General features: G+C 36.6%; 1 protein-coding gene and 3 non-coding genes across 4 annotated transcripts; all 4 read right to left on the bottom strand.

Moving 5' to 3' along the window:
• Positions 1 to 2,006: 2,006 nt before the first annotated feature.
• LOC142872239 (small nucleolar RNA SNORD108) lies at positions 2,007 to 2,077 on the bottom strand. Its single transcript, XR_012920453.1, has one exon. It is a non-coding gene; the product is annotated as a small nucleolar RNA SNORD108 (small nucleolar RNA).
• A 1,815-nt stretch (positions 2,078 to 3,892) lies between these two features.
• Positions 3,893 to 3,959, bottom strand: LOC142872228 (small nucleolar RNA SNORD64). The gene has a single exon (XR_012920443.1). It is a non-coding gene; the product is annotated as a small nucleolar RNA SNORD64 (small nucleolar RNA).
• A 2,031-nt stretch (positions 3,960 to 5,990) lies between these two features.
• On the bottom strand, positions 5,991 to 6,062 carry LOC142872240 (small nucleolar RNA SNORD107). Its single transcript, XR_012920454.1, has one exon. It is a non-coding gene; the product is annotated as a small nucleolar RNA SNORD107 (small nucleolar RNA).
• A 2,689-nt stretch (positions 6,063 to 8,751) lies between these two features.
• On the bottom strand, positions 8,752 to 17,331 carry SNRPN (small nuclear ribonucleoprotein polypeptide N). The gene is made up of 7 exons (XM_076004830.1): positions 17,186 to 17,331; positions 15,670 to 15,821; positions 14,483 to 14,594; positions 13,853 to 14,005; positions 9,492 to 9,630; positions 9,010 to 9,135; positions 8,752 to 8,922 (listed from the first exon to the last, which is right to left on the bottom strand). The coding sequence occupies exons 1-7, from the start codon at positions 17,186 to 17,188 to the stop codon at positions 8,885 to 8,887; spliced, it is 723 nt and encodes a 240-aa protein (XP_075860945.1). The 5' UTR covers positions 17,189 to 17,331; the 3' UTR covers positions 8,752 to 8,884.
• Between the last annotated feature and the right edge of the window lie 5,215 nt (positions 17,332 to 22,546).

The raw sequence follows: 22,546 nt of genomic DNA, 5'->3' as shown, positions 1-22,546 counted from the left end.
ATAATTCACTCAATAGATAAAATACCCGATCTCTCTAAAATAATGAGATGCCACAGTGTCCAGCCAAGCTCATTAGAGAGTGTTACACATTATACAATAGGAATAATTAAAATAAAAAATACAATGTCCCAAATTTGCTGCTAACTTACAATATAATTATAATAACTCACTGTCAGAAAAATTGTAAGCCACAATTTTTTTAAGCCCTCTGTGATTTCTTCTCATTTTATTCAGTCCATCCAACAAATGAAGTCTTCTTATTTAAAGTCTTGGTTTTTTGTTCAGCTGCTGTATCATGCAGAATGACTCTGACTTGTCCTGAACATATCCGTATTATTCAGCACTTCCAAACCTGGAGGAATCCCAATTAATGTACCTAATTTTACAAAGTTTCTAAGTAAAAGTGGATAGTCTATGATAACACTATTTCCAAAGAGAACCACCATCAAAAAAACACTACTAAATTTCAAAAACCAAATACAAGTCATCTGTGGCCACATATAATATATATGCTGAAATTTTTCAAGAAAACAGTATTTCCCAAACCCAACATACAGAAATTCATTCATATTGCCAGTTTATAACCCACTTAAAATGATCCAGAAGTAGATTCTTAATATAAAACAAAATAAAAAATAAATTAAACAAAATATGCCTACTTGCAAAGTAATACAAGTTTTGATCAGCTAAGTAACTAATGTTAAACACAAACCAGATTACCTAATTACCTGTATTAGGCAGAAATTACCATGTCTAGGAAATTAACACACTATTCATTAGATCACATATACTCTGAAAATGCTATTTTTTAATTTATTATTTCTTAGAATTCTTATTTATCTTCTTTTATCCAAAGTGAATTTAGCTGAATTAAATTCAGAATTAGTTAAGCTTAGTCAAATTTAGTTCAATTTGATTTTAGAATTGGTATAGTTGATTCATTCTTAGAGAAATTATCAAAAATAAGTTTGTTTCGTCAAATGAGGTGCATAATGAATATGGGCAATTCACTCTTACAAAAGATATATGGATTCATATTCCCAAGGAATTTATAGAACTATTTATGTCCCCCCCATGCATTTGGCCACAATGGTTACTATCAATCAATCATTCCTATTTCTTAAAGCCTTGCAATAAAAAATACAAATTAATATATTTAATAGTATTGTATATTGATTTTGATTACTATAGATAACAACGTCCCCTCAAAATGCCCTGGTCATTTTCACATTTATGTATATACTATACTATGATATTTTGTTTTTCATGTCCATATAAATTGGTAGTCATATTAATACAACAGCACTTTCAGAAAAATCAGTGTTTCAACATCCTGAATATAACAACCTAGTTTTGTTCTCTAAGTGTAGTTTCTAGACCAGCAGTAATTAAGACTTGTTAAAAAAAAAAAATCAACTTTTCACACAAAGATTTACTAAGCAAATTTACTAAAGTTAGGATCCACTAGACTGTTTTTAACAGCCCTCCACCATGTGTTTCTGATGCACACTAAATTTTAATAACCACCAATTTAACCAAAGCTCCCTAGAAATGTACAGCTCTTTACTCATTCTAATAATTTAGCAAGAACAGACATTTGCTTGCTAATCATAGCAATCTCAAGACATAATACAACCTACATATGGTTACCTCAAGAAAGGAAACAGAAACTAACATGGAAAATCTGGCTGAGACTCATACTCTGAAAGAAAATAGAAATTGGCATGTAAATGATAATTCTGACTCTTAATCTACCTCCCACTGTTCCAAAATTTAAGCAGTACAAGCTTTCTTACCGACAAAAATGACACAATCTTTATATTACTCTCAATTTATATGTCTCCTTTCATACAACTCAAGGACATGTCCCAATTACTTTAAAGTTGGTTTCTTTCCTTCTTTTCCTCTTCCCATTCACCAATGGATTTAGCTATCTATTGCTTCCATTCCTCTCACCAAAGCACTTCTATTATAAATTAGCTTTGGCTGGATCTAAGACTCCCTTTGACCTCAGATTCCATTTGCAGGAATGGAAACTGTCATCTGTTTCAAGAAACAATAAGTCTCATCATGAAGAGTACTCTCCCCCTACTACACTGCCCCCTCCAAAAAATAAAAGCAAAAAATAGTCATCTCTTCCAGAAATTTTTACTTACAGAGGATTTTCTTTCAGCCATCTGTGAAATATCACCCACAAATGAGGTTATTTGGACTAACTACTCTAGATTGCACCAAACATGTCAAGGTCAAAGACCCCATGTCAACACTATCCCTCAACAGATTCCACATACATTCCTTCCCTTTCTCATTCAACTGTTTGCTTCTAATCTAATTAATTTAGTACGAGTGGGTAGCTCACTTTTCTCAATTCACTGTACTTATTGCTATCTGCCTGGATCAAGAACACTAAGAGGAACCAAACCAATCTGAGACGTTATAAATACACTAATGTTTCTAGCACAAAAACAGGGACTTGGTAAATGAAAAAACTAAAAAAGAACCTGTCTACCTCATTTTTTAAAAGAATGTCCATTTTTCTGAACCCCAACAGTTTTTCAGTATAAACCAGTCAATTCTTATGTGGTCACACAGTATCAAAATCCACATCATTTATTAATATGTGCATACATATTATGTACATACACAAACACAACACACATACAAACCTTTAAACTAGTTAAGATGACTACTTGAGGATAAGATTTTGCTATATTCAGCCGTCAATGGTATATTTTTATACAGGCTATTTTCTAAATTGCCTGTTTACTCACTAAACCTCCCTCATAAAAGCAAAACAGAAGCACAAAATCATAGAATGCCAATCACAGATAACAAAAGACCTATGACTCATATAAGCAAAAATAAATAGTATAGAATAATGTGAGATCAGAGACATCATTCAAGGAATCCATGGTATTTAGTATATCATTTCATCTGGGTTCAGCATGAGAAAGTGCAAGATGCAATTTCATTCCCTTAAATGAATCACGTAGAGTCAAAACCTTTAAATCTTCACCTATGTTTTTCCAAGATACAGAAAATGGTAACTTTAAAGTAGAATTAAACTAATCTCTCTAAATATAACTTTACCATTCAGCTAAAAATATAACTTAAGTCTTATTTTAGACCAAACTAATGTCTTACCAACACACTAACAATTTCTCATTTATGTGATAAATGGAGAAGCTTCCTAATAACAGTAGGAAATATGATCAAGAAACTTTCAGGCCAGGCGTGGTGCCTCACGCCTGTAATCCTAGCACTCTGGAAGACCAAGGCAGTCGGATAGCTCAAGGTCAGGAGTTCAAAACCAGCCTGAGCAAGAGCAAGACCCTGTCTCCACTATAAATAGATAAATAAATTAATTGGCCAACTAATATATACAGAAAAAATTAGCCAGGCATGGTGGCGCATGCCTGCAGTCCGAGCTACTCTGCAGGCTGAGGCAGCAGGATTGCTTGAGCCCAGGGGTTTGAGGTTGCTGTGAGCTAGGCTGACGCCACAGCACTCACTCTAGCCTGGGCAACAAAGTGAGACTCTGTCTCAAAAAAAAAAAAAAAAAAAAAAGAAAAGAAACTTTCATACAAGGTTGGACAGAGTGATGATAATAATGGAGGGAAAATCCATACTAGCTTCTAAGTCCTTACACTCTTGAAGTTATCACTTGAAGTGCATAGTGGAAAAAACAAAGGTGAGATATGTCAATGCTACAAACATAGACACTCTACAAAATGAAAGTGAACTATCAGATCTAGAACCAACTTTCCTTATTGCACTGAAAAAACCTACAGTGTCATTCTCCTTAACCTGCACAGTACTGATGGGGAAAACCTTGTGAAATTTACTAAGCACTGATATTCAGAATATTTGTCCTTAGATTAATACTTAGGCTGGACTTCAGAGTAATCACGTTGAGCCTTATTTCATCATGCTCATTAAACACAGCTCATCATAAATCCAGCCAAAGTCTTTCTCAAGGTCTTTCCCAATGACTAATACAACTATGTAAAATGATTAATGCCTGCAAACAGTATACCTCTACCCATGGGACAGTCTCTGGCCTGGGAGACAATATGACAATGGATATGAAACAGCAAGAATCATTCAAGTGACACAAAAGTAGGTAGAAAATGTGAAAGAAATAGAATTCATTTTCACAATCGAATTGTCCAATGAAATGAAACGGAAATATCCTAATGTCACCACAGAGGGATCTATTACCAACAACTTGCTATTCTCCCCAATAACTTAATATAAATCAATTTAAGGACATAGAGTAAATAGAAAATTTTTAGCAGAATATTTGAGAGTTAAGTATAAACAAATAGTATAGAAAGATAGAGGAGGAGGATAGGCTAACAAAATAAATGCTGGCTGAACAGATGAAGCACAAAGTTCAACAAAAAGATTCTGAAGGATATCCAAGCTACGTTCTAGCATCTCTAACACAAGGAACCAAGGTTACAGGGTAACACAATCCAAATTGTATGGAAATAACAGAACTTATACTACTTTTCCTGAAGCATATCTCCTGATAGATATGAAATTACTGATTTTCTGGAACTGTATCCTTTCAACTCTATTTTTGCCACTAAAGAACAAATGATCTAACATAAAATGAACTCTGGAAATAGCTATACAAATAAATTATACATAAGAAGGGAAACAGTCAAAACAATTCAGATGTACAATTACCTACCCCTCTAGGTCACTATATTATCCTCATCAGTCATGAAATATAAAATGATTCACATTAAAGAAACATCCAGTTGAGCTACGAAGATCCTTCTTTAATTTTGGGCACTTAGTATGGAACTCACTTTTTACATTTAATCATGCTCAGTTAAGGAAATTTATTCAGTCAATCTTCTCCTAGTAACCATTTCTATTCCACGTTAGTTCTTAAAATCATAGGAAAGTAGGCATTATATTTAAAAAGTTGATTCCAATGCCCAAGAGAGATGATGAAAATAGAAGAAATGGTAAAATTGTTTCTTCTTGTCTACATCCCCCTCCTTGCTCTAAGACTACCTCATCCCTTTATCAATACATACATTTAAAAAACTCCCCACTTTACCTTCTTTCTGTTAGCTTAACAGATATATCCTTCGAACTTTATCTAAAATACTGCTCTTTAAGTGCTACTCATCTCACTACTCCTGTAATCTCAAGTGGCACTTATTGATTTCTGCCTTTTATCAAAAAATAACAAAGACATGCCTCAAAATAAACTATAAATATCATGGCACTCTATCAAACAAAGTGCTTGTAAATAGTAAATAATTCAATCAACCTCTATCTAGGAATAGCTACTTCAGTGTGTAAGAGAATGAAGTCAGATATCAGATAGGCCTAGATTCTAATCAGATATTCCATCACAAGGAAGTAACTGTAAAATACCTACAAACTTGTTTTCTAACATAAAAAAATTTAATAATGCTGTTGCATTCATTCATTTAGTATTTCTTAAACATCTACTGTGTAATAGGCTCTGTACAAGTTGATCAACTACAGATAACTTAAAGGAAAAAAAAACACACAAAATCAACTATCCTAAACGCCAACAATGTTCATGTGAAAGCATATACCATACTCACTGTGTTCCACAGTATATGCTCCATAAATATTATTCTTCCTTCTTCCTGGACATCACTTAGAACCCTAGAACTCTGGCACTTTTTTTTTTTTTTTTTTAAATCCAAGAGGTGTAGACTCATTTTAACATGTCCTTGTTTATGTCTCACCAGGAGCCTGTGCCTTCTGTGATCCAAGGGTACGTTTCCTTTTAGCTTTCAACAACATACAAAGTATAGAAAAAAGAAAAAATAAATAAACTCAGAGTATCCATGAAAATAAAGGATATTTGAGGAACTGTCAAAGTGCAATACTACACTTGCCATTTCTAAGTATTCAATGTTTTCACATGTCAAGGTAAGATTTTCTGTTGAAAATCTTGAAATCTGAAACTCTAGAGTGAGGCACATTGACTGGATTTCAGTGTCATTTTAAGCTCAAATTTTGAAATCATTATGTTCAGACAAGGTCCTATGTCATCATGAACCTAGCCAAGGCCTCTGCAATATACTCTTACTTTTCATTACAAGGTTTTTTACCTGAGTGGTTTATGTTTCTGTCCTAAAAGCAGCTAATATGATTTTCAGCCTCGTTATGACACTACTGGTTAGGATCCACACGTCAGAAAATTCAGGAGCAAATTCTCTCTTCCTTTCTGAGTCATCAACTAAGTAGGCAAAAGAGTATTACATCAGTCTAAAAAAGTTGTGACAAATATTGCATTTCAGGTTCAGATGTCCTTCTCCCAATAGAAAAAACTCATGAAAATATACCTTGCTTTATTTTGTAAAATTCATATACTTAGCATTATTATGTATATGGACAGGACCAAGGGAACTAGAATGTAAGTATGAGTAAAACTGAACCTAGCAATGTATCAGCCACTGGCTAAAACACATTTGAAAATTTCACCTCATAGAGACTATAACTTTCTACTTGCTGAAATCAGTCAAGGTGATATCTGAGATAAACATACTAGATTAAAGTGTATTTTCACTAATCTTTGATAAGTGATTATGAAAATTTCTAGACAAGTAGCATATAATTATGTAAATCAGTTTCTCTTTGCAATATTCTATTACGGGAGCTTGTAAGAGACAAAACACCAGTATATTAATTAGAAGACTTCTATAATTTGACATCATAATTAAGAACTAATGAGTTCACAAAAGCAGAAGCTTCCCAAGTAACTTTTGAAATCCTTTTAATAGCAAAACCATCTTACTTATCATATAAACACAGAACACCTCAAATACTTCATAACCTATGTTAAGGCAGCATAACTACTAAATCCCAGAATTCCATTTCAAACTGCTCGGCAAACCACAATGAAAACATATACCAAATATGATATGCAACATTAATGTATTTATGGATTCAACAGTTAACAAAATATGTTTATCAAGAAATCAGAAAGTTGTTACCCAACCATGCTCTAGATGAGAACACTCCAGATTTGAATGTCAAAATGTAGGATGATTTCTAGGTAACACCAAGCATATACTAAGAAGAATGTTATGTTGATGTGTTCCTAATGGACTCCTATAGAAGCTTAGATCTATCAATCCAAAACAAAAGATTCATACACCTATCCTAAACCCCACTCAACTATATTAAAATCTATATCCCAAGTTGTCTTCTATTATATAACTCAAAATAATCAAGGTTCTCAAAAAGTCCAGTAACTTTCAGGCATAAGATAATGGTATTATCACCAACCAAAATTGCTATTAAAAGCAGGCATCTTACAGAATCTACAGTTTTTATACTCACCTTCTATTTGCAGAACAGGTCATCTTCAGTTAAAGAAGCATTAAAACAGGTTTTCTGCAAATGTGCTACATGATCACTCATGCCAAAAATCTCAGGGCCATCCACATCAGCAGACCTACTCAAGGAAAAATGCTTCCCTACCAAAAACAAAAAAGTGCCACAATTAATAGTGGCCCTAAGAGCAGACTGGGTAGAAAATATAGGTCTTTACATACCACCCACATATATCTGAAAAAAGTGATGTCATTTGGCTACTTTATGTTCTTTACTTGAAAAGGGCCATCAATTCTGAAAACAACTTGGGAAGAGATCATGTAAAGTTGATGACAGCAACTATAATCACTTTGATAATTCCTTTCCTTTGTATGACTACCAATTGCAAGGAGATGACTTAAATGATGGAGAATGCAACATATATGCAACCACTGCTGATAAATCCAAAAGAAAAAACAAAATTATAATCAATCTACCAGTATTTTATTATGGAGCTAACACCAATTTCTAACAGTAGCACCTGACAAGCTAACTCCTATAATCAATATGGATAATTCATTCACTAAACCCAAAAATCTCCTCCCTTTCTTCTTCTAAAAATTACTTCTTTGTTCAATAATTAACTTAAATTGGACCCAGATACTAGGGCATTCCCTAACTGTTTAGCTCACAGGGCTTGTCTACTCCTCAGAACTCCCAGTATGTACCAAGTGATGTAGTCGGGCATAATCATAATCTGTATTTTAATGTGCCAAATATATTTATGGGTCTATGTTATCTTTATTTTAAGTTACACAATGTGTAATCTCAAATATGCAACCCCCTGCCTCCCAGTACCCATGCTCAGCCACTCATTTAGTAATTAATATATGAATACTTACTCACTGGTAGAGAATGTTTATTACAGTATAAGGGCCTTTATTCTATTCACAAGGCACTATAAAAGCTGATCAACTGAAGTTCAAAATTCCATGGAAAGGAACAATTCCAAGTTCCAAATGCTTTGATTTAATGAGCATTAAAGTCTGATTCAGTGCCACAATTTCCTAAGTACACAAATGGCCTTACAAACAAGGCCTTTCATCCCATATCCCTTCCACTCAGATTTGCATAGTTAAATGAGAGACCATTTGTGAAGCAGCACAACCACTTAAATCCCTTGGTCATGAATTGCCTTATTTGTAAGGGTTATTAAACAACACCAGTCAAAGCACAAAGTGAAGGTTAGGAAGCAGGAACAAGTATCACAACCATTTAATTCTAAGAATTAAAGAGAAAACAATTTGAATGAATTACTTAATAGGATTTCCTTCATCCACAATTATCTTCAAGACCAGAAAAATCCCAGTTTTCATACTGACCTCAACACAACAGGCAAAACAAAAGAAAATGTACAACAGTACCTCACAGTTTAATTTCTCTATGCATTTATTATTAGCTATTATTAATGCAGAAAGGGGACAGAAAGCTCACAAACACTCTACACAATTTCACAAGACACATTGCAGGGAAAAAAGTGACTGAGATGAATAGTATCAGTATCCTAGGGTCTAGGAGGACGCATTCCTGGGGGAGGTGGACCTGAAAGGGAAACAGAAAGAGTTAGAAAAAGATCATGAAAGTATTCAGGGACCTGGCTGAACCACTGAGCCCTATGCTCCCACTCACCTCTAATTCCTGGTGGAGGGGGTCTCATTCCTGGAGGAGGCATACCTATTGGGGTCCCTCGAGCAGGGGGAAGCCCAATTGGTGGGCCCATGGGTGGTCTCATACCAGGTGGAGGAGCCATAATGCCTACAAAAAAATGGCAGAAATAAAGGCCTCATAAATTGGCTCAGGAAAGTTGAAAGTTGTTAGGATTTAGCCCAAATAATCCTTACAGAAATAAGCCCAAACAACAATCAGAAGGTCAAATCAATTCTCTTTTACCATTACTCCTGTATAACATCCCCAGCTCAAAATAGTCCACAGCCTTTAATTAAAAAACAGTGTCTGAAAGAGAGAAACATATTCCCTAAATTCCTTGTTAGGTGCTTAGGCTGCCGCTTCATTCCTTATTTTATTAGTCAATGTCTTTTTAATCATCACTTGCTCAAGATGATATAATCTCTCACCAGGGACCAAATTCTTCTTGTTCACTAATACTTTACCTGGTGGTGGTGTTGCTCTGCCTACAGGTGGGGGTGGGGTCCCTCGTCCTGGTGGGTACTGGGTTGGGGCTCCAGCAATGCTGGCAGTAGCAGCAACAGCAGCAGCTGCTACAGTGCCTCTTCCCTGTGGAGTCATTACCTGAGGAGGCATGGCCATAAAGATAGTGAAAGTAACACCCTCACATTATTCAAACACAGAAAATAAATGGCATATATAACCTATTAGATATGATTATTGCAATTTTGCATTTCATTCAGTTTCCCATATTTAAAAAAAAAATCTTAGCACAATACTATCTAACAAGTCATTTTGCCTTTTCTCAGATCTGGCATATCCATCCAAATTCTCTTTACTTATCAAGTAAGAGTGGCAAGTTAATCTTATCAAGGTACCTTTAATCACCCAATGACCATATGTTGCTTACATATTCCAACATGTACACTTTGGTATTTAAACATTATACTGAATGGGAAAAAATTGGGAGCATTCCTGTTTAGAATACAAGCCAGACAAGGTTGCCCACTGTCACCACTTCTATTCAACATAGTGCTAGAAGTCCTAGCCAGAGCAATCAGGCAAGAGAAGGAAATCAAGGGTATTCAAATGGGGAAAGAAGAGGTCAACCTATTGCTCTTTTCTGACGGTATGATCTTATATCTAGAAACTCCCAAAGATTCTGTCAAGAGACTGCTGTTATTTGTAAATAAATTCAGCAAAGTCTGAGGTTACAAAATCAATGTACACAAATCAGTAGCATTCCTATACACCAACAACAGTCAAGCTGAGAATCAAACCAAAGACTCAAAACCCTTCACAATAGCAATAACAAAAAAAATAAAATACCTAGGAATATATTTAACAAAAGAGGTAAAAGACCTCTACAGGGAGAACTACAAAATACTGAGGAAGGAAATTACAGAGGACGTAAACAAATGAAAAAACATAGCACGCTCAAGGATCAGCAGAATCAACATTGTTAAAAAGTCTACATTACCCAAAGTGATTTACAGATTCAATGGAATCCCCATTAAAATACCAATGTAATTTTTCTTAGGTCTATAAAAACTAATTCTACACCTCATATGGAACCAGAAAACACCCTGTATAGCCAAATCAACCTTAAGCAAAAAGAACAAATTGTGACCAGGCATGGTGGCTCATGCCTGTAATCCTAGCACTCTGGGAGGCCAAGGCAAGTGGATAGCTCAAGGTCATTAATTGGCCAACTAATATATATATAGAAAAAATTAGCCGGGCATGGTGGCACATGCCTGTAGTCCCAGCTACTTGGGAGGCTGAGCCAGCAGGATTGCTTGAGCCCAGGAGTTTGAGGTTGCTGTGAGCTAGGCTGACGCCACCGCAGTCACTCTAGCCTGGGCAACAAAGCAAGACTCTGTCTTAAAAAAAAAAAAGAACAAATTGTGAGGCATCAATTTACCAGACTTCAAGCTGTACTACAAGATTATAGTAACCAAAATAGCATAGTTTTGGCACAAGAACAGATACAGACCAATGGATCAAAACAGAGAACGCAGATACAAAACCATCCTTACATAGGTTTAAGTCTATTATCTAAGGCATGAAAATATAAGAATTCTAGAAGAAAATGTTGGAGAAACTCTTACAGATATAAGCCTAGGAAAAGAATTTATGAAAAAGGCCGGAAAAGCAATCACAGGAACAACAAAAATAAAAGGGACCTGTTCAAACTAAAAAGCTGCTGCACAGCCAAGGAGACAATCAATAGAACAAACAGACAACCTACAGAATGGGAGTAAATATTTGCATGCTATATGTCTGATATATCTGATAAGCAGAATCTACAAAGAACTCAAGCAAATCAGCAAGAAAAAAAATGAAAAAAACCTCATTAAAAATTGGGCAGAAGAAATGAACATAAACTTTTCAAATGAAGACAGACTAATGGCCAATAAACATACAAAATAATGCTCAATATCTATAATCATCAGGGAAATGTAAATTAAAACCAAAATGAGGCCAGGCATGGTGGTTCACACCTATAATCCTAGCACTCTGGGAGGCAGAGGCAGGAGGATTGCTCAAGGTCAGGAGTTCAAAACCAGCCTGAGCAAGAGTGAGACCCCGTCTCTACTAAAAATAGAAAGAAATTATCTGGACAACTAAAAAAATATATATTAAAAAAATCAGCTGGGCATGGTGGTGCATGCCTGTAGTCCCAGCTACTCAGGAGGCTGAGGCAGGAGGACTGCTTGAGCCCAGGACTTTGAGGTTGCTGTGAGCTAGGCTGACGCCAAGGCAATAGAGCCAGACTCTGTCTCAAAAAAAAAAAAAAAAAACCCACAATGAGATATCACCTAACTCCAGTGAGAATGACTCTTATCAAAAAGTCCCCAAACAGGCCGGGCGAGGTGGCTCACGCCTGTAATCCTAGCTCTTGGGAGGCCGAGGCGGGCGGATTGCTCAAGGTCAGGAGTTCAAAACCAGCCTGAGCAAGAGCGAGACCCCGTCTCTACTATAAATAGAAAGAAACTAATTGGCCAACTGATATATATATATATATTAAAAAATTAGCCGGGCATGGTGGCTCATGCCTGTAGTCCCAGCTACTCGGGAGGCTGAGGCAGAAGGATTGCTTGAGCCCAGGAGTTTGAGGTTGCTGTGAGCTAGGCTGACGCCACGGCACTCACTCTAGCCTGGACAACAAAGCGAGACTCTGTCTCAAAAAAAAAAAAAAAAAAAAAAAAAGTCCCCAAACAACAGATGCTGGCATGGATGCAGAGAGAAAGGAACACTTATACACTGTTGGTGGGACTGCAAACAAGTACAACCTCTGGAAAGAAATATAGAGAGAACCTCAAAGAACTAAAAGTAGACCTACCTTCCCAAGTGTGATGAAGAAATAAAAGTTAAAGAAAAATGTAAAAATATTTTTTTATTTAAAAAAAAAAAGAAAAAAGAAATAAATAAAAGTAGACCTACCATTTGATCTAGTAATCCCACTAGGTATTTACGCAAAGGAAAAGAAGACATTTTATAAAAACGACACTTGCACTCGAATGTTTATACCAGCACAATTCACAGTTGCAAAGATGTGGAAACAACCCAAGTGTCCATCAATGCATGAGTGGATTAATAAAATGTGGTATAAGTACACCATGGAGTACTATTCAGCTCTAAGAAACAATGGTGATATAGCACATCTTATATTTTCCTGGTTAGAGCTGGAACCCATACTACTTAAGTGAAGTATCCCAAGAATGGAAAAACAAGCACCACATATATTCACCAGCTAACTGGTATTAACTGAGTAGCACCTAAGTGGACACATAAGTACTACAGTAATAGGGTATTGGGCAGGGGGGAGGAGGGAGGGGGCGGGTATATATATACATAATGAGTGAGATGTGCACCATCTGGGGGATGGTCATGCTGGAAACTCAGACTTGTGGGGGGAGGGGGGAAAGGGCATTTATTGAAACCTTAAAATCTGTACCCCCATAATATGCCGGAAAAAAAAAAAAAGTACATTTCTGGCCGGGCACGGTGGCTCAAGCCTGTAATTCTACCTCTCTGGGAAGCCGAGGCGGGCGGATTGCTCGAGGTCAGGAGTTCGAAACCAGCCTGAGCAAGAGCGAGACCCCGTCTCTACTATAAATAGAAAGAAATTAATTGGCCAACTAATATATACAAAAAATTAGCCGGGCATTGTGGCGAATGCCTGTAGTCCCAGCTACTTGGGAGACTGAGGCAGGAGGATTGCTTGAGCCAGGAGTTTGAGGTTGCTGTGAGCTAGGCTGACGCCACGGCACTCATTCTAGCCTGGGCAACAAAGCGAGACTCTGTCTCAAAAAAAAAAAAAAGTACATTTCTGAACTTGAAAATAAAGAAGGCTCTTTCACGGAGTTCGACAGAGGTGACCCTGATGCCAACGCTAGTAATAAAGGCTATGCACGCTGACTTTGCAAAAAAAAAAAAAAAAAGGTGAACTAATATCTTTTGTAACAACATAGATGGAAATGGGAGACCATACTTCTAAGTATCACAAGAATGGCAAAACAAATACCACATGTACACAATACTAAGTTGGAACTAATCAATCAACACTTAAGTACAGATATGCAAGTAAATAAAACTCAAGAAAATTATGTAGGTGGCAGGGGAGTGGAAGGAATGGGTAAATTCACACCTAACTGGTACAAAGCACACTATCTAGGTGATGGACAGACTTATAATTTTGATTCAAATTGTACAAAAAACAAATTATGTAACCAAAATATTTGTACCCCCATAATATTCTGAAATAAAAAAAAATAAATACATCTCCTTAGGCTCTAGTCACATTCTGCCAATAAAATAAAACCCTCTCCTGGTTCCTCACCTGCTGGGATGGTCCCCCTACTCCTCGGACTGGGCCTGCTAATCCAGCAGGAGCCTGCGGAATTGGTACACCAGCTGGTACTCCTCTGCCAGCTGCCCTACCAACACCAGGGCCTCCTGCAGCTCCAGCAAGTGGTACCCGAGCAATGCCAGTCTGAAACAAGAAAATTTATAGCTTAAAACAAAACAATTTATCCAAGTTCTCAGTAGTTTTATCCATCAAAGGTTACTTCTCCCCACCATTTTCCCATGACACCTATCTCATATTATAATAGTTCAGTATTCAAATTAATAAATAAGCAAGAATAGTAGCATGGAAATACCCTGCAGATTCCACAATTGCCCATATTTGCCATATTGTGAGGACATATATGTTTATAGCCATACAAAGCAAAAATAAATCAGCCATCTTACCCTTATCTATGTAATGCCAAGCATATAGAATAATTCATAAAAAAACCTTTAATCCCTAAAAGTACAGACAACCAAGAACTGACATCAAATGCTGTATACTTTTTCTTTGACAAATATATACTATGCTGTGACTCCTATTTTGCCCTGATTTCAGACATATCAAATAATAAAATGTCCTTCTACATTTAAGTTCTTTCCTGCCCTACATCTTCCTTACATCTTTAGGGGGTGGCCCCTCCACAGTCATGGATACCAAGTTCTCCCCACGCAGCAACACCAGACCCAAGACCCGCTTTTCTTCACGTTCTGGCTGCTTCGCATTCTTTGGCCTATAAATCAGAAGTAAATTTTAGTCACATAAATTTTAGTGATCATAAGATTATTCCCTCACCAGAATATTTATAGAACATCATGAAGTATCAATGAAGACAATAACTGATGTCATTTAAACAGTAACTGAGTTGTGACCAAAAAATAAAAACAAAACACCTCTAGACTCATGTAATATACAAGGATAAATAGTAAAACATCTCTTCCTAACTTCAGTCTTTTTTATAATGTTCCCTTGATGTTACGCCATAGCAGAACTAATTTATTTTTTAAAATGACACGTCTAAACCTTTAAGATAGTAAAAATTGAAACCTTAGTTTTCATATTAGGATGGGAGATAAATTTTTAAAAAATATTTAACAAAATAACTAAATCTTTTTTTTTTTTTTTTGAGACAGAGTCTCACTTTGTTGCCCAGGCTAGAGTGAGTACCGTGGCGTCAGTCTGGCTCACAGCAACCTCAATCTCCTGGGCTCAGCGATCCTACTGCCTCAGCCTCCCGAGTAGCTGGGACTACAGGCATGCGCCACTATGCCCAGCTAATTTTTTGTATATATATATTTTTAGTTGGTCAATTAATTTCTTTCTATTTTTGGTAGAGACGGGGTCTCGCTCAGGCTGGTTTTGAACTCTTGACCTTGAGCAATCCGCCCGCCTCGGCCTCCCAAAGTGCTAGGATTACAGGCGTGAGCCACCGCGCCCTGCCGAAATAACTAAATCTTAATCACGGTGGATCCAAAACTGAAATAAGGAAATGGGAACAGTAATAAGCAGAAAAGGGATATCAAATGGTAACCATATCCCAACTCCTATACCATTAAGAGCAATTTGCTGTTACAACCAAGATTTCTTTAGTCTTAGACTGTAACAGAAGCAAATCAATTAATAAGTTTCTCAATTTGTAAAATAAATATAACTTGCTATCATATTACACAGTTTTATTTCTACTAAATCCATGATTGTTTTTACAAACTACAAATAGTTTTGAAGCAAAGGCTCTGACCTAATTCCAGTTCTGACCTACCCTTCCCACTGCTTCTACCCACCATTACCCAAACTCAATCTGTCCTTACTTGATCTTCCTGAACTCATCACAATCACAGAGGATCAAATTCATATGCTTGTCAAAAGCTTTAAAGGTGCCAATGAAGATCCGGCCATCTTGCAGGATACATCTCATTCTGTAGTCAATGTGCTGCAGCATCTTGCTACTCTTGCCCACAGTCTGGAAATAGTAAGATGAGAGTCAATGATAAACTTGCCTGCAGCCTCCTCTTCTAAATTTCTCCCATTTCTTACCCACTCCTATACCAATCCAAATCTGGTTTCCGTAACTAAACAAATCTCCTCTCCTTTTATCCAACATTCCTCCAAACTTAACTCAAATACTGGACGAAATTTGGACCCAGAAACACTATACTTCTCTAAATGTGAAACTTTGTACTTCTCAAAACCCTGAGCAGTATTCCCATCATGATTAAAAATTAAAATTCCTTCTAAATAGTGATCCCTTTGCCCAGCTCCCTTTTAGATCTGTAATTTTAATCCCCGTATTTTCCTTTCCCAATTCTAATTCCAAATCCCACTTCCAAATCCACTTGACCATGTGGACTATTTTCTTTTACCCCTGGAAAAATTCTTACATTCCTTAAAAACTTTACAACTCTTGTCAACTCAATGCAAGTATAATGCACTAATTCTTATTTCTCCTAAGGACTGTCAGTTCCATCATACTCACAACCCTATTATTCAGAACTCTGGATCAGTGTTTCTCTACCTTCTTCCTCTTTCATTTGTTCCCCATAGGCATCATTCTAGATTTTTATCCTAATCACCCATACTTATGAAATTTTAATATGTAGACATAATATGTCTTTATATATAATGTGACCCTTTGAAGGACCACAAAGCATTATAAAGCCTAAGATGTTTTTATCACATCTCAAGAACCAATTTTCACCCTCGTGGGGACGTTCATCCTTTTCTTTTGGAAAGCATGCTCTATATCAGTAGCCCTCAACCTTTTTGGCACCAGGAACTGTTTTTGTGGAAGACAATTGTTCCTCTGACTGGGAAGGGATGGTTTCAGGATGATCTAAGCACATTACATTTATTTGTAGATTACTTCTATTATCATTACATTATTATAACTCACCATAGGATTGGGACCCCTGCTAGATTATCCACTCTTGTTACTCAACTAAACTTAAACCAAATAATCTCTATTTAGGATGCTGTCTCTCTCTCCAGACTACTTTCCTACTCAAGCCCAAGCCCCTCAATTTTCAAAGTGGTCATTGGGTCTCCCATCTGCAAGATAGTCCCTTGTAACTGTTATAATGACTAAAAACCCCTTCTGTATTTACTCACATCATAAAACATCTTTCAGGATGGTTTCCAAACCTCTCTTAACAGTGCACTAGACATTGCTCATCCCCAGTTGTTACCCAATGCAATGAGAATCCATCTCCACAAATATATCCTTATTTCTAACATTTAGAACTCAAAATCACCCCACATACTGGCTAAATATTTTTTTTTTTACCTTTACAATAGCTTCCCACCCCTCTGCCTTAATGTACATCTTACCATGATTGTTGTTCCACCAAATCTGATGTCCACAGTTAAAATTTCTTGATCTTTAAGACCTAAGGGAAGGCTATAGATAAAGGTATGACGCAGATTCTCCTAGAAACAATGCAAGCTGGGCAGAAGCTTCAAACAGTAGAGGGAGCCTGCAGAGGAAAGCATGTTATAGCTGCACTGCAATCTATCATGTTTTAAAACAGGCAGACAATGTGGCACAAAAAGCATAACAGACATGTTTATAAACATCCTTCCTCTCATGCCCCCATACCCACACCAAACATATACCAAATTTTACTACTCCCTCATATTAACTCCCACACTGACACAACTAGGATTGATAAAATTCATTGTATTTCATTTTACGTAGTAATTCTTAAGTGTTTCAAAAAATAAGTTTCACTTCCCAAAATTTAATATTTTCCTTTCCATTCTTATTTTAGGTAGTGCTTAACTTTCTCAAAGTTAATACCAATTCATCTCTACACCAACACCTCAATTACTCCTTACTTCATACTTTTTTCCTTTTTGGCTAAACCATTTAAATATTTTCAACTGTAATGTGTTCTTTCTTTTCCCTAAATCTATTCAAAATGATGCTAAATAATCTTTCCTCACCAAGAACCAACTTTATTATAAACCTGCTTAAGACATCCTATAACAGAAGAGGACACACAACTACTAAACATATATACAGACATTTATACTAGACTTGCATTGCTTAACAATGGTGATACAATGAGAAATGTGTTAGGCATTTTAGTCATTGTGTGCACATCGGTGTATTTGCACAAACCTAGGTAGAATAATTAACTACACACCTGGGCTTTATGGCATGTGTGTGTGTGTGTATATATATACACACACACACATAAATACACACACACATACATATTGCTCCTAGGCTACATCATGTAGCCTGTACATCATGTTACTGTACTGAATACTGTAGACAACTATAACATAATGGTATTTGTATATCTGAACATATCTAAACACAGTAAAGGTACAACAAAAATACGATATTATAATCCTTTTTCCCCTGTCCTGAAATAATGCAAGCAGATATTATAATCTTATGGGATAACCATTATATATGTGGTCTGACATTGACTGAACACGAGACTGTAATCAAACATGCATCATAACAATAAGCTCTCATTTTCCCTGTTACTTTTTTAAAATGCTAAATATAGCAACCAAATGCAGATAGAATTGTTAAGGATCTCAAAGTGCTGATCACACTAATTAAAAACTGAAACATTTCTGACTTCATTTCCTCTTAAAAAAAAAAAAAAAAAAAAAACTGAAACATGAGGCCGGGTGTGGTGGCTCACACCTGTAATCCTAGCACTTTGGGATGCCCAGGTGGGAGGATCACTCAAGGTCAGAAGTTCGAGACGCTGACTCTACTAAAAATAGAAAGAAATTAGCTGGACAACTAAAAATATATAGAAAAACCTAGCCAGGCATAGTGGCACATGCCTGTAGTCCCAGCTACTCGGGAGGCTGAAGCAGAAGGATCGCTTGAGCCCAGAAGTTTGAGGTTGCTGTGAGCTAGGCTAACACCACAGCATTCTAGCCCAGGCAACAGAGTAAGACTCTGTCTCAAAAAACAAACGAACAAAAAGAAAAACCCCAACTAAAACATGAATTATATTAGTTTTTAACAAGAATTTATATTAAGGAATAAGATGAGTAATTTAAAAAACTGATATAATCACATATTTAATAATGGGAAAATTTCTAATAAGCTTTTTCTCCACTGTTTCTAATAGAGAAAATTTGTAAACAGCAAAGTAAACTAGGTAAATTCTGAATTATCTACTTAAACATGTAAAAATGAAATCAATAAAATAATGGTTATGAACTACAGGTTCATGAAAACAATAAAGTGAAAGAAAGTTTTGAGGATACTGTTTCCATGTGGAACTGTATGTCACTTGACCAAAAGAGAACAAAATGGTATGAAAGTATTATAACAGTTCATTCTGTAAAGGTATAAGATGTAGAATAGATGTTTCCCTGTCATTCCCAAGATTTGATAGCAGTTGAACACATTTTATTTGAACTTGGAGGGTAGCAGATTGTATTAAAAAATTCCTGATCATTACTCAGCATATCTCCCAACCTTTGTTTTCTACATAAGAACTGCCATGCATCCTTTGTGCAGCTTCTGCCTGGAGACAATTTAGCCATGCCCTCAATACCACAGTCCTTTAATATTAATAATAACTGACTCTAGGCCGGGCGCGGTGGCTCACGTCTGTAATCCTAGCACTCTGGGAGGCCAAGGTGGGTGGATTGCTCGAGGTCAGGAGTTCAAAACCAGCCTGAACAAGAGCGAGACCCCATCTCTACTATAAATAGAAAGAAAATTAATTGGCCAACTAATACATACAGAAAAAATTAGCCGGGCATGGTGGCGCATGCCTGTAGTCCCAGCTACTCAGGAGGCTGAGGCAGTAGGATCGCTTGAGCCCAGGAGTCTGAGGTTGCTTTGAGCTAGGCTGCCGCCATGGCACTCACTCTAGCCTGGGCAACAAAGTGAGACTGTCTCAAAAAAAATAATAATAATAATAATAACTGATTCTAGTATCGAAATAATGCTTTTAAGAGCACAGGAATGACACTGGGGATAAAATGCCTAGAATCCAATGGCCACAGATCCTGTTTGTATATATAACGGTTTCAACAAAACTATCCAAATAAACAGACCACCTCCTTCCCACATAAATGCAGTTCCTGACCCAAACCAAAATGATTAAGTTCAAGGCTGGTAACTTATGTCATAAATATTCATAGGGTTTTTTATATAGCAGTGTAAATTCTTAGTGTGCATGTGTCTCACTGGCAATTTCCATTTTTATATCATTGTATCTATTACGACTTGGGACTTTCAGCTATTCTTAGGAACAAGGTAGATCAGTTGCAGCCTAAAAATAGGGAGTGACTGTAAATGACTATGAGAGATCTTACTGGGGCCATACAAATGTTCTCAGAATAGCTTGTGGCAATGATTGCAGTTATGCAAATTTAATTAAATGACTGATTCATGGACTTCAAATTGGTGGATTTTATGGTATGACAACTATAAGTCATTAACACTTTTTAAAGAGTAAAAAGTCAGGAACTTCAAATAACGTGCAGAGTTCTCAAGATGGTTTTTATATTGCCATTGGTGGAGAAAAATGAGCAAAAAACAAGATAAGCTCTGCTTCATACTGAGCAAAGTACATGGCATTTTAAAATTAATACAACTGGCCAGGCACGGTGGCTCATGCCTACAATGCTAGCACTCTGGGAGGCCAAGGCGGGAAGATTACTTGAGCTCAGAAGTTCTAGACCAGCCTGACCACATCTCTACAAAAAATAGAAAAATTATCTAGGAGTGGTGGTGCGTGCCTATATTCCTAGCTTCGTATCAAGGGAACCTGGGGCAGAAGGATTGCTTGAACCCAAGAGTTTGAGGTTTCAGGGAGCTATGATGATGCCACTGCCCTCTTGTGTGGGTCACAGAGCAAGACCCTGTCTTTAAAAAAAAAAAAATAGGAAAACTGCAATTATAAACTTCTTTCTAGAAAGTTTAATCAGTTTAAAGTTCAGAGACAAAGCTTTTACCTTCAGGTACCAAAAGATTTGAGAGTACAGATTTCCTTATCCAGCCTCGGTTCCAAATGTTCTCCATCATTAGATATTTAGGTAAACAAATATCTATCAGTCCTGGTGCCTAGATTTTTGATGTAGGAATCCAAAAGATCTATACAAATATCCTTGGATGGGAATACAGTAAAATTGAAGGACACTCAATGTCCTGTGTCTGTCCACCATCCAAACTATTTCAGGCTCACCAATCCACCCCATATCCACTATATGTTTTTTATCCAGTGATTAAGTACGAAAACACATCTGGGGATTTGAATCATGACCTAAAGAACTGAAGACCTAGAAATGGGGCATAGATATGTTACATATATAATATATACATAAAATAACCTGTATAAATAGAAGACACATATGTTTCACTCAGAACTTCAAATAAGAGTTGACTGCTTGGAGAGGTTAAAAGAGGATTCCCTTAAGACAGATTTAAAATTTAGAAAGTTTTCTCTCATCGCTAATTTTAGCACACCATAATCATGAAGCCTTCTGAGGTAAAGCAGAAAACAAATCACTTTTTAGGATGATAAAAATTATCACTACGGGCTGGGTGCCGTGGCTCACGCCTATAATTCTAGCACTCTGGAAAGCCGAAATGGGAGGATTGCTCGAGGTCAAGAGTTCGAAACCAGCCTGAGCAAGAGTGAAATCCCATCTCTTCTAAAAATAGAAAGAAATTAATTGGCCAACTAAAATATACAGAAGAAATTAGCTGGGCATGGTGGCGCATGCCTGTAGTCTCAGCTACTCAGGAGGCTGAGGCAGAAGGATTGCTTGAGCCCAGGAGTTTGAGGTTGCTTTGAGCTAGGCTGACGCCATGGCACTCACCCTAGTCTGGGCAACAAAGCAAGACTCTGTCTCAAAAAAAAAAAAAAAATTATCACTACAGCACAAGAGAATAAAATGCTTCCTAAGAAAGAGGACAGGAAGTGCTGCAATATCACACAACACTGATGGATGAGCACTCATGGTGTATCTTCTCAAAAGCCACATAAGCAAATTAATGATCTGAGATCTCTTACATAAGTAAGCTCTCAAATTTTAGTAAAGTGTGGACTTTCAAATGGTCAAACAGCATAAAAATGTAAACCTACTTTATGTCAAAAGTAAAATAAACAGACTAGGTCAAGGCACTTATAACAAATAAGAGATCATAGAATAACAGCATTACATTAATGTTCATTCAAATTTTTAAAATTTAAAATACTCCATGAAAACTCTCCACAGAAAAATGTGCAAAAACGATTAGCAATTAAGTAACAGGAGAAAACAACTAAATGGAAAATATTAATCCAAAAAACAATGCCAATTAAAACCACAAGAAAAAAAATTTTGCTTTAACAGAAATGTTTAACAAAACAGAATACAAAGGGTAGTACTGAAAAAATGATGGTCTATTTATTTTTAATAGCAATCAACACTTCTTGTGATGCATATACAAAGTTATAAAACAAAATATTTAAGAGTTGGCAGGGCACAGTGGCCCACACCTGTACTCCTAGCACTCTGGGAGGCTGAGGCAGGAGGATCACTCAAGGTCAGAAGTTCGAAACCAGCCTGAGCAAGAGCGAGACCCCCGTCTCTACTAAAAATAGAAAGAAATTAATTGGCTAACTAGAAATATACAGAAAAAAAAAAATTTAGCCGGACATGGTGGCACATGCCTGTAGTCCCAGCTACTTGAGAGGCTGAGGCAGTAGGATT

This window comes from Microcebus murinus, chromosome 7, assembly GCF_040939455.1.
Source record: "Microcebus murinus isolate Inina chromosome 7, M.murinus_Inina_mat1.0, whole genome shotgun sequence".
Classification (NCBI taxonomy): domain Eukaryota; kingdom Metazoa; phylum Chordata; class Mammalia; order Primates; family Cheirogaleidae; genus Microcebus; species Microcebus murinus.
The sequence above is the reverse complement of the archived record's forward strand: the minus strand, read 5'-3'. Positions and strand labels throughout refer to the sequence as shown.